This window comes from Budorcas taxicolor, chromosome 2 (genome assembly GCF_023091745.1).
Source record: "Budorcas taxicolor isolate Tak-1 chromosome 2, Takin1.1, whole genome shotgun sequence".
Classification (NCBI taxonomy): domain Eukaryota; kingdom Metazoa; phylum Chordata; class Mammalia; order Artiodactyla; family Bovidae; genus Budorcas; species Budorcas taxicolor.
The window spans coordinates 162,835,765-162,848,355 of NC_068911.1; the positions used below are offsets into that span (position 1 = coordinate 162,835,765).

Sequence of the window (12,591 nt, forward strand, 5' to 3'; positions counted from 1 at the left end):
TTTGCTACACACGAGGAGGGCCTGGCTTCCAAGAAAGGAAAGTGAAAGTACTTGGGCCGTTCGGCAGAGCTGCCTCGTCGTCTGCAGCCTCCCTCTACCTCCGCGAACTGGAGATTCCCAGGGCATGTGGGGGCTGGGGAGGGGGATTGTGAGGATCACTGCTTATTGGTACCATCCTGGGAGGCGGGTACAGAGGGGAGGAGGCCTTGGGGTCAGCCCCTGGGTCCCCAGGAACTGGGAATCTGCCGTCTGTTTGCCTCCCTACCCACTTCTGTATTTCCCCAGGACTCCTCTTCCTTCTATACTTTTTGGAGTAATGAAAATGTACCTAAACTGAATTGTGGTGATGGTGATGGCAACACAACTAAATAAATTTACTAGAGATTATCAAATTTAAGGGAAAAAAACAAAGCAGCGGTGAGGTGACTCAGAAATGCCAGTACTTTGTCAGGATAAAATTACTACCTAAGAAAACTGAAATCAAAGGAAACCCGAACACAAACTGAAATCATGCTGTGGCAGGCAGGCCTCCAGGCAGGAAAGTGTCTTTGAATAGGCTGGCAGGTGGGAGCTGGGAGCGTGTGTGACCCAGATCTAGGGCAGAGTTGGGGCCAGGAGATGCCTCCCGGGAGGCAGGGAATACCCCCTCTGTACAGCCCATTAAAGATGTATGGCAAAACCAATACAATATTGCAAAGTAATTAACCTCCAGTTAAAATAAGTAAATTTATATTTAAAAAAATAATAAAGTGATCTGGAGAAAAAAAGATTTCTAATATGCAATGTTGTATAGGGTCTATGAGAAATCCTTTAATGTGAGAATCTCTAACTTTCTTTAAATCACTGCTTACTCCTTGGGAGAAAAGTTATGACCAACGTAGATAGCATATTAAAAAGCAGAGACGTCACTTTGCCAACAAAGGTCCATCTAGTCAAGGCTATGTTTTTTCCAGTAGTCATGGATGGATGTGAGAGTTGGACTATAAAGAAAGCTGAGCACCAAAGAACTGATGCTTTTGAACTGTGGTGTTGGAGAAGACTCTTGAGTGTCCCTTGGACTGCAAGGAGATCCAACCAGTCCATCCTAAAGGAAATCAGTCCTGGGTGTTCATTGGAAGCACTGATGTTGAAGCTGAAACTCCAATACTTTGGCCACCTGATGTGAAGAGCTGACTCATTTGAAAAGACCCTGATGCTGGGAAAAATTGAAGGCGGGAGGAGAAGGGGACAACAGAGGATGAGATGGTTGGATGGCATCACTGACTCAATGGACATGAGTCTGAGTAAACTTGGGGAGTTGATGATGGACAGGGAGGCCTGGCGTGCTGCGGCTCATGGGATCGCAAAGAGTCAGACACAACTGAGCGACTGAACTGAACTGAAATTACTGATGCTCAAATGTATTCAGTCCATGGGTTCCCCTACCAGGACACACATGCTGTCCTATCCCTCAGAAAAAAGAAAACAAGACAAATGGAAAACACAGTTCTAAGGTCTAAGAATCCTTGAAACCAAGGTTATCCTACATGGGCAAGAGCTCAATTTTATTGAAGTGTAAAATACATCCATTGTTAGTGTGCATATGATGAGTGTTTACAAATACAGTTACAACAACAGTTAAGATACAGACCAATTCTATCACCCCAGAAAGTTCCCTCCTCTCCGACCCCAGCATCAGGCAATCGCTGATCTACTTTTTCTATGACTATAGATTTGCTCTGCTTGTATTAAAGTTTTACATAAATGGAAACACCCAGGATGCACTTTTGGATGTCTGGCTTCTTTCGAATCACAATGCTTTTGAGATTCATCTTTGTTGTTGAAGGGCCAGTAATTTTTTTCCTCTTCAGGTGTGTGGCCCCGCCCCATCCCGTCTGATCACCGCCACGTCACCAGGATAATCCATCTGTGTGATGTTCTTTGAGAGGCCCAGGTGATCCAGATCTGTTTTGACTGTGTTATGACAAAGGACAGGGGAGTTAATATAACTCCAAGAAAAGCTGTGAATGAATAATCTTATCTGTCCTGTGAGAATAAAAAGTTTCTGATCCCCCTTTTTAATCTGAATGGAAAGGATATATCTGCCAAATCAGTGGCCACATACGTGACCTGGGCTGGGGATCTTACTGCCTAGACTGCCTATTTTCTTATTCCAGTCCTCCAGCCTTCTTATAAATTCTTTGAGCTACCCCATATACTTCTAAGAAATTGATTTTCTGCCTGAGTTAGTCTGAGTCAGTTTTGGTTAATTGTACCCCCACATCCCAACTAATTAAAAAGTTGGTTGTTGCTTTTGAGTTGCCAAGTCATGTCTGACTCTTTTTTGAACCCATAGACTGTAGTCCACCAGGCTCCTCTGTCCATGGGGTTTCCCAGGCAAGACTATTGGACTGGGTTCCCGTTTCTTACTCCAGGGGATCCTCCTGATCCAGGGATCAAACCCATGTCTCCTGCTTGACAGTCAGATTCTTTACCACTGAGACACCCAAAAAGCTGGTAGCAGACAGTGAATTGTGGGCAACAGATCTTCACAGAACTGTCATCAATCTGAGATGGGTTATCTGACCTAATTAGACATAAATAAAAATAAAAATAAAAACATAAATAAATAAACCAATAGTGTCCAAAGATGAGTAGACATTGGTAAGTTAACAGCAAATTAACTAATAACATTGGATTGTGATCAGGACTCTGCAATTCACACGTCTATTCCAAGTGTCAGATCTTAGCACACTTAACAAAACGGAGAGACATTTTTTCAAGTAGAAACAAAGTGTTAACTTGCCTTCAGAGATTATCACCTACTAAGTCTGGGTGGGAGAAAAGAGCAAGGAGGCAGGTCAGAATCTCCTCATCCCCCAGGTCATATGGAAGAAAAAGGAGACAACGCTACCCCTCCATTATGAGCCAGGGGCCATCTGATGGTCATCGGTGGGCTTGCACCAGACATCCCTGATCTTATCCTAGAGACACTGATTCTCTAGTGAACACAGAGGAAAATTGACAGTGGGAAAACAGAAGCTAAAGTTCCTATCATTATCTGGCTAATGCAAAATATTGCCAAGTAAAGTTTTCTTGTAAATTTGGCAGAAATACCCTCTAAGCCCTAATCTTACCACCATTAGCTGAGGAACACCAAAGACCTTGTGCTTATAAGCAAAAAAGGCAGCATATTTATGCCAGCTGGCTAGTCCGTGTCCGACTTTGTTGGGGCCACTCTGCCCAATGGAGTTAAAAAACCAAGGACAGCAATGCCAGACAGAGGCAGAGTTTACTAGCCTCTTTGCCAACAAAGTGAGGGAGAGAGAGAGGTGGACAGTCTCATGTACGTCAGCACCTGATAGGCACACAGACCCTGCCCACTGGGCTCATCACGTCCTGGTACCTGGAATCTGGCCCAGCCAGATTCGTGTTCACTTCTTTGGGGGAAAGAGAACAGTCGAGGGTAGAGAGGTAGAAATCTTCTGCCCCCTATACTTGGAAAACATATTTATGCAGATTTTCGAGCACCTCTATAGTGAGCCAGAAGCACTGGAATTCAGTGAGACATACTTGGCAAACATACTACTTGGAGGTTCCCCGTTCTCACCTACTTAACTCTCACCAAGACCCTGGATTCTATAGACACCTTGACTCTCATTTACCTCTATCTTTGACTCATTGTCCTGCCTGGATTTCTATTCCTCTGGTTTTATTTATTTATCTGTGTTTTGCCCCTGTTCCTTTATCTTTCGACTTGACGCTGATGTGATGTGCTTTTCCTGAGCCTGTTAAGTTGCTTCAATCCTGTCTGACTCTTTGAGACCCTGTTGGGCTCCTCTGTCAGTGAGATTCTCCAGGCAAGAATACTGGAGTAGGTTGCCATGCCCTCCTCCAGGGGATCTTCCAGACCCAGAGATGGAACCAGCTTCTCTTATGTCTCCTGCATTGGCAGGTGGGTTCTTTACCACTAGCTCTACCAAACTTTTCCAAAGTTGCTTCAAATCCTTTACAAAATGAGAGCAGGGTATAAATGAAAAAATGATGTACAAACATACATGGAACACACTTGTTGCTAGCATCATCACTTTGTCCTTTAAGATGTAGAGAGTCTCAGTTCTAAACCCATCTCCCATCCAATGAAAAGCCTGTCACTTTGAGATTTCAGAGACTAGTTGAAGCTCAATTTTTTCCCCAAGCACTCCTGGCTGCATTTGAAAAGTGCCCATAGATTCAAGAAAACTTAGGATTGCACATCAGGCTTCTCTGCCCAAACTTAGCTCTTCCTTCTGGTTGCAGGAGTTGGGAGAGGTCTTTCTGTCCTCTGGCTGCTTTCCAGAAATTTGAAGAATATTTTCTCCAGCATTTCAGTTCTCTCCAGTCCTGGGTCTGAATGAATACTCGATCTGAATACTGGGTCTGATTCATCCAATCCAGGCTTACTACTGTGCCGGGTCAGCCCATGGGCCTATGAGAAAATCTGAAATGTCTGGCTTTCCTTTTTTTTCTTCTCACAGCCACCTTGGCAGGGGGCAGGAGCAAATGTGGTTTCTTCCTCCTGGTCAGCACTGTGCCACTTCACCTCAAAACACGTCTGATCTGTTTGAGTTCAAGGAGTTTTCCTTCTCTCTCTTCTTTGCAGGAGCGAGGGGTGCTCTGTTCCTCCTCCCTGGGGGCTGAGACTGGGAGTGTTACTCCCAAGTCTCGAAATCTCCCAATGACCACCAGGAAGCCAATATCTGATGCAAAAGCAAGAGAGTTTTTATTACTAAGCTTGAGCTGGGGCTCCCACCCACACCAACGCAGCAGCTATAGGGAGGAGCCCTGAACTCTGGGTTTCATTGCTTATATAGGGTATTCTCGCGCAAAAAATTTGAAAAACGGGAGTTTCCAGATTGGTTACCTTCTGTGGAAGGGTTAGGTGTTGGGTTCTGACTGGTTTTAGTTTCCCCGAGCTGGCCGAGGTTGCTGATTGGTTTGCAGGTGGTGGGGTGAGGTCAGGGGATTTCCAAAGGCTCTTTTCCTGGAACCTTACAAAATGGAGTAGCTTAGATTCTTCAGGAGGAGGAAAGACCAGCGTGTTGAAGGCACCCAGTTCAGCTGTTTCACTTTTCTTTTACCCTTTAGGTGCCACACCCGAGGGGCTGATAAATGGGCAAACTTTCTCATCACAGCTCCGGGAAAGGACAGAGGCAGCGAAAATCTAAGCAAGAGTGATCTGGGGCTGGCTCCATGGTCTAAGAAGAAGATGGCAAGTGCAGGCAGCCCCTCTAACCGCAGGTTAGTCTTGGCCTCCTGTGTCCTGCGTCTCTTGTAAGGAGAGAGCATCTCCCGGTGTCCATGCCTGTTATTTCTGTCTACCCAGTCTCAGCCTGCAGGTACAAACAGAATGAGACGACAGATTAATCAGTCAATGAGTGAAGGCGATTTCAAAAATGGCAGTGGGTTAGCCGTGGGGGAAACTGAAGGACACCTTGACTGACACCCCCTTCTTATTTTCCTGTGACTGCCACAAAGCTGGGTGGGCCCTGTTGGAATTCCCTGGTCCCTCGGAGGCTTGCAGCAAGGCTGGGTGAGCCCTCTGAGCCCTCTCATTTCCCCCAATGCCTTCTCCATCCCTACCTCCAAAGACAATTCTAGCCAGGAAGCATCTTTTTAGAAATATTAACATCCAAATCGATCGCCCAACCGTTGTTAAAAATGTTGCGCAGTTTCTGGGTAGTGAGGGGTACCAGTTTTGTCAGAGCCTTGAGTCTGAGAGTCAACTCAGGAACTCGATAGGAGGAACTGAAAGTAGATGGGGCTCAACACGAATGAATGCAAACAGGCAGGGAGGGAGCAGCTGTCTTTTCTATTCTGGGATGTTTTACACATCCGGCTAGAGAAAGAGGGAAATTGTCTTTGAAAAAGAGCAGACTTACTGTCAACCATCAATCTATTTTTCATGGTAAAAAATTTCAGCAGTGTAAAAGTGTATGATAACTCCTCTAACCTGGGCTGCCAAGCTGAGGATATTTCTGGCAGTAGCTGGGCCCCAGTGGTGCAGCCTGCCAGGTCCTTAGTGCCCAGCGCCCTTTCTCCTGGAGGCTGACTGCATCCCTGCTCCCACTTGCTCCTGAGAGACGGGAGAAAGAGCCAGTGGAGCTTGAAGTCCAACTAGCCTTTGGCTTCCAGGCAGGAAAAGAGAAGCTCTGAGAGGTGAGGGTGGGGTGATGCTGATCTCATAGAATGAGCTAGGAGGGGGTACATCTACTTCTATTTTCTGGAAGAAGTTATAGTTGAAGTGGTTTGGTAGAATTCACGAATGATACCACTGGGCCTGGTGCTTTCTTTTTTGGAAGGCTGTTAGTTATTGATTCAGTTCCTTTAATAGATACAGACCTATTCAGATGAGCTATCTCTTTGTGTGAGTTTTGGCAGTTTGTTTCAAGGTCTGCCCATTTTATCCAATTTGTAGGGATAGCGTGATCTGTAGTATTATTTCTTTATTATCCTTTTAATGTTCATAGGATTAATAGTGATGAGCCCTGTTTTGTTTTTGATATTGGTAATTTCTGCCATCATTTTCTTTATTAGTCTAGATAGAAGTTTATCAATTATATTGACTAAAAAATTTAGCTTCTGGTTTCATTGGTTTATTTCTGCTTTCCTGTTTCAGTGTTATTTATTATTACCTGATTTTTATGATTTCTTTTGCTTGCTATAGGCTTAAATTTCTCCTTTTTCTCTAGTTTCTTCAGATGGAAGCTTATATTATTGATTTAGATCTTTCTTCTAATATGCATTTTAACACCACATGTCTCCCTAAGCACTTTTGTGCTGCATTCTGTAACTTTTGTGAAAGTGTGTTTTCATTTTAATTTTGTTCTAAATAATTTTAAATTTCTCTTGAGACTTCTTTGACTCTAGAAATACGCTATTTTGTCTTTAAGTATTCTGGAATTTTCAAAATACACAGGTATATTTCTGTTATTTCTTTTATTGTTGTCTGAGTATATATATATATATTTTTTTGATTCGTTTTCCTTTTAATTTGTTAAGATAAGTTTTACAGCGAAGAATGTGGTACATTTTAGTAAATATTTCATGTGAGCATAAGTGGTGTGTATATTTTGTCACTGTAGAATAAATAGTCTTTAAGTGGCAAGTAAATCAGATTGGCGGTGCTGTTCAGGTCAACTATATTTTTACTTACTTTCTGCCTTTGTTCTATCAATTACTAAAAGAGGGGTATTGAATTCTCCAACAGCAGGAGTGGATTTGTCTATTTCTTCTTGTAGTTCTATCAAATTTTGTCTCGTATTTTGATGCTACTTAGATTACTTGCATATACATTAAGGATTACTAAATCTTCTTGGAGAGATTTGCTCTTTATACAATACTTCTCTTTGTCTCTGAAATTTTCCTTACTCTGAAGGAGTACGTCAAGGCTGTATATTGTCACCCTGCTTATTTAACTTATAAGCAGAGTATATCATGAGAAACGCTGGGTTGGAAGAAAAACAAGCTGGAATCAAGATTGCAGGGAGAAATATCAATAACCTCAGATATGCAGATGACACCACCCTTATGGCAGAAAGTGAAGAGGAACTAAAAAGCCTCTTGATGAAAGTGAAAGAGGAGAGTGAAAAAGTTGGCTTAAAGCTCAACATTCAGAAAACAGAGATCATGGCATCTGGTCCCATCACTTCTTGGGAAATAGATGGGGAAACAGTGGAAACAGTGTCAGACTTTATTTTTGGGGGGCTCCAAAATCACTGCAGATGGTGACTGCAGCCATGAAATTAAAAGACGCTTACTCCTTGGAAGGAAAGTTATGACCAACCTAGATAGCATATTCAAAAGCAGAGACATTACTTTGCCAACAAAGGTCCGTCTAGTCAAGGCTATGGTTTTTCCAGTAGTCATGAATGGATGTGAGAGTTGGACTGTGAAGAAGGCTGGGCGCTGAAGAATTGATGCTTTTGAACTGTGGTGTTGGAGAAGACTCTTGAGAGTCCCTAGGACTGCAAGGAGATCCAACCAGTCCATTCTGAAGGAGATCAGCCCTCGGATTTCTTTGGAAGGAATGATGCTAAAGCTGAAGCTCCAGTACTTTGGCCACCTCATGCGAAGAGTTGACTCATTGGAAAAGACTGTGATGCTGGGAGGGATTGGGGGCAGGAGGAGAAGGGGACGACAGAGGATGAGATGGCTGGATGGCATCGCTGACTCGATGGATGTGAATTTGAGTCAACTCCGGGAGTTGGTGATAGACAGGGAGGCCTGGCGTGCTGCGATTCATGGGGTCGCAAAGAGTCGGACACGACTGAGCGACTGAACTGAACTGAACTGAACTGAGGTTTTCTCTGAAATTAATATAGCTACTACAACTCTCCTGTGATTAATGCTGGCATGGCATTTCTTCATCCCTTCACTTTTAACCCATCTGTGTTTCATATTTAAGATTCCTTTCTCAAAGACAATATATAGTTGGGTGTTATTTTTTCACTCTGTCAATCTCTGTCTTTTATCCCTATATTTAGACCATTCATATTTAAAGTGATTATTCCTGTGGTTGGATTAAAATCTACAATCTTTTAACTGTTTTTTATTCATTGTGCTTATTTGGTTCCATTTTTCCCCTTTCTTTTTCTGCCTGTTTGTTTAATTGAACATTTTGTGATTTTATTTTCTCTTCTCTCTTAGTCCATCAATTATACTTCTTTTAGAACATTTTATTGGTTTCTCTAGAGTTTGCAATGTATATTTCCAACTAACCATATCTACTCTGAATTAAGCAATATTGCTTCATGTTTGGTGCTATACATCAACACATTTTGTCTCTCCTATTTTCTTTGTATTTCCCTAAGAATTTATTAAATAGAGCCCTGCAGCTCTTTCAGCTATAATCCTCACTTACTATTATACTGGAGCCCTCTTGATGAAGAGGTAAGGTACAGAGAAAGCATTCTTTAGTCTTATGATTAAATTTCAATCTTGTAGAGAAACTGTGTTCCTAGACTGTAATTTTTAAAATGACTTCCTAAATATTTTCCCTTTCCTCACTCCATTAAATGAGATAGAAGCCTAGAATGAGCTGGATTTTGAGGTAATTGCCCTTCCCCTGTCCTCAGGAGTTTCTCATTTTCCTGTAAATCCATGTTCAGCCTCCATTTAAACTTACCATTCAAGTGTTTCTGAGGTCTATGACTCTAAGTGGCTTCTACCAGATAGCTGGTCTCATCTGTGATTCTCTGGATTTGTCTATCAATCAGCTTTGGGGGTGACAGTTTGCCCTATCACCTCAGTTTTCCTGTATGTACATGAAATTCATTGATTTTTCAGGTTGTTTAGCTTTTTTCTTTTTGTAAGGATGTCATTGATGACTTCCTAGGTCTTTGCATTGTTAGAACTGAAACCAAAAGTTAAACTTTTAAAACCACTACAAGTTAGATTTTTTTCTTAAAACTGTTATATTAAAATTATGGTTCTATTGTAATATTATCTTATAGCCAGAACATGTAACCTATTTAATTTCTCCTTGTTATTATTTATTTAGATCAATTCAGGGCCCAATACTTGGTATGTTCTTATGTTTATGACCAAGTTATTAATACATATATTTTGCAATTTAAAAAACGTATATCCCATATATCTTTTTAAATACACTGTGGAGTTAAAAATTGAAAGTAAAATTTTTAAACAACCTTGAAAGATTTGTCTATTAGTAGTCTTAAATGTTATTAAAATACAGATATTGTGAATTTTGTTCTCTGTCTTGTTTACAATTCTTTAATGTCATTTGTCTGTTTTTTTACTTTTAACATTTTTAATGTCATTTAGTTTTTGTTGTAGCTTTGGTAGTTGTATCACAGCTAAATTGTATCTTTGATAGATGAAAATTTAATCTACATAAAATGACACATATCTTCTTGCTTACAAATTTTGAGAGAACTTTTAATATCTAATGCCTCTCCATTTTTCTCCATTTAAGAAAAACAGTATGTTTCTTTACTTTTATCTTTTGTAAGATTTATAATCTCATTTTCATTCTATTTGTTACCCTTATGATTTCTAATTAATTCTCAAGTATATGTTTCTCTAATTCAACACATCAAATGTGAAGCCAGCCCATTTGAGTTTATTGTCTTTGAAATAAATAATTTAACTCAGTTTTTTAACTTGCCCAGATTTGGTTTGTTAAAATTTTTACTATACCCTGAAGTTTTAGATTAAGTTTACTTTAAGTTTAGTTTAAGTTTACTGCATTTATTACCATATGCAGTGTATGTCCTCTCTTTCTAGTATAGGTCTTCTGAAATTTTTTTGTGAAATATTATTAGGAATTCCAAAGTTAGCTTTTGCTCATGTAGATTATAGCTATTAATATTGACTATATGAGAAAGTAGAACTTTGGACAATTAAAAATATTTATTCATTAATTTAATCATAATAATGATGGTGAGGAACTCATTACTTGGTAACATAAACGACATATTTTATGAAAAATAATTATGTCTTCTAAAATAAGCTAAATTAGTGAGATTAGTGATGTTCACATTTTTGCAAATCTAATAGCTGATTCTGTAGAGTACAGCTTGATTCTCCTATCTGCTTCTTCATTCATCTCTTGTGATACCACTGGCATATTCTCTGGAAAAAGTTATTATACATTTGTAAGAGGACGAGAGAAAAAAAGTTTAATAACATCTTATATGAAAATAGTTTTGGCTTTGATGACGCATGAAAGGGTTTTCCACAAAATCCCCAGGGTCCCCAGACCACACTTTGAGAATTACTGTTGTAAAATAATTTTGAGATGTACTTTTTGTTTTCAAATGAAATTTACAGTTTTTAGACATTAGTATTTTAGCTGTTTTTAGTAATGCCTTCCACTTCTTGTATAACAGAACTTGTGGGTATTGATTTCCTGATTCCCTTATTATAGACATCAGCAAATAATTTGTCCCAGACCGTGTGTCGGTAAGATTGGAGTAGATTATCGTATTGTAATGAGCTTCCCCAATGGCTTAACGGGTAAAGAATCCGCTTGCAACACAAGAGCCACAGGAGACGCAGGTTCGATCCCTGGGTTGGGAAGATCCTGTAGAAGAGGAAATGCTGACCCATTCTAGCATTCTCTTGCCTGAAAAAAAATCCCATGGATCAAGAAGCCTGGTGGGCTACAGTCCAAAGGGTTGCAAAGCCTCAGACATGACCGAGCCACAAAACACCACAGCGCGTTCCTTTGGAACAGACAGTTCTAAAAATCTCACGGGTCCCTGGCTGCTTCAGGGACTCCTCATCCAGGACTGTCTCTGACTGGTGAAGAGCCACCATCCAAAGTGACAGCCACCACAGCAAGCTGAGATACGGTGAGCACGACTCACACGTGCTGGCTCCAAATTCCTCTCCCAAAGTGACACCCATCAGCACAAGAAGACAAGAAGGTGCAACCCTACCTTTGCCCAGAAGGAAGGAACTTGGAGGGCTTCCCTGGTGGCTCTGACAGTACAGAATCCGCCTGCAATGCGGGAGACCTGGGACACTTGGGTTCGATCCCTGGGTTGGGAGGATCCCCTGGAGGAGGGCATGGCAACACACTCCAGTATTTTGCCTAGAATTCCATGGACAGAGGAGACTGGCTACTACTGTCCATGGGGTCACAAAAAGTTGGACACAACTGAGCAACTAAGCATACACACAAAGAATATTGAGCATTGAAAACTGTGTGACCAACACAGAAAACCCGCGAGTGATGTGTTTTCTGAGCCTCGGTACAGCTATTTTCCTTTCACATTTCACACACGAATGACTGAACAGGGCATATGTGTTTACTCATTTCCTTTTAATTCTGAATCTACACACTTGCATGCGAAGAGTTGACTCATTGGAAAAGACTCTGATGCTGGGAGGGATTAGGGGCTGGAGGAGAAGGGGATGACAGAGGGTGAGATGGCTGGATGGCAACACTGACTCGATGGACGTGAGTCTGAGTGAACTCCGGGAGTTGGTGATGGACAGGGAGGCCTGGCGTGCTGCGATTCATGGGGTTGCAAAGAGTCAGACACGACTGAGTAACTGATCTGAACTGAACTGAACACACTTGCATAACTGTTTTAGACAGTCAGATGTTTCAAATTTGCTTTCCCTTTCTCCTTTACAATTTTTTTCCAGCTATGTTCTGGAAAAATTCTGTTGTCTTTATTTTATGATCATTTTAGTTAAACTTTTTTTTTTAATTCAGTAATCTTTTAAAATTTCCAGGCCCATTATCTTATCTTCTGGTCTTTTCTTCTTGGCATCCCGGACATAATATCATTTCCTATGTGTATGAAAATTTTTGTTGTTGGTTTTTTTTAAGAAACTCTGTTTCCTATAACATTTCTGTTTATACTGGAGTAATTTTTGCTCTCTGATCATCTTGGTTCTGTCCTTTCATGCTGTTGGTTTCCATGAATGGCTGTGGTCTGTAATTGTTTGTTCATTCTTAAGGGCAAGGCACTGATAAGCTAGCTTGGGACTCCATTTAATGAGATGGGCTTGAAAACTTGTGGTTTTTCTGGGTGAATCCCCAATGCCGAAAGGCGAGGAAGTTTTTTTTCCTGAGTCATTTACAGTTTTCTTAAG

General features: G+C 41.1%; 1 protein-coding gene across 1 annotated transcript in view; it reads left to right on the forward strand.

Moving 5' to 3' along the window:
• Positions 1-5,176: 5,176 nt before the first annotated feature.
• LOC128070785 (nuclear body protein SP140-like) overlaps positions 5,177-12,591 on the forward strand; it is an 81,534-nt gene continuing 74,119 nt past the window's right edge. The window contains exon 1 of the mRNA XM_052663955.1: positions 5,177-5,259. Within this exon, the coding sequence (XP_052519915.1) occupies positions 5,228-5,259 (32 nt within the window). The 5' untranslated portion in view covers positions 5,177-5,227. The remainder of the gene's footprint in view (positions 5,260-12,591) is intronic.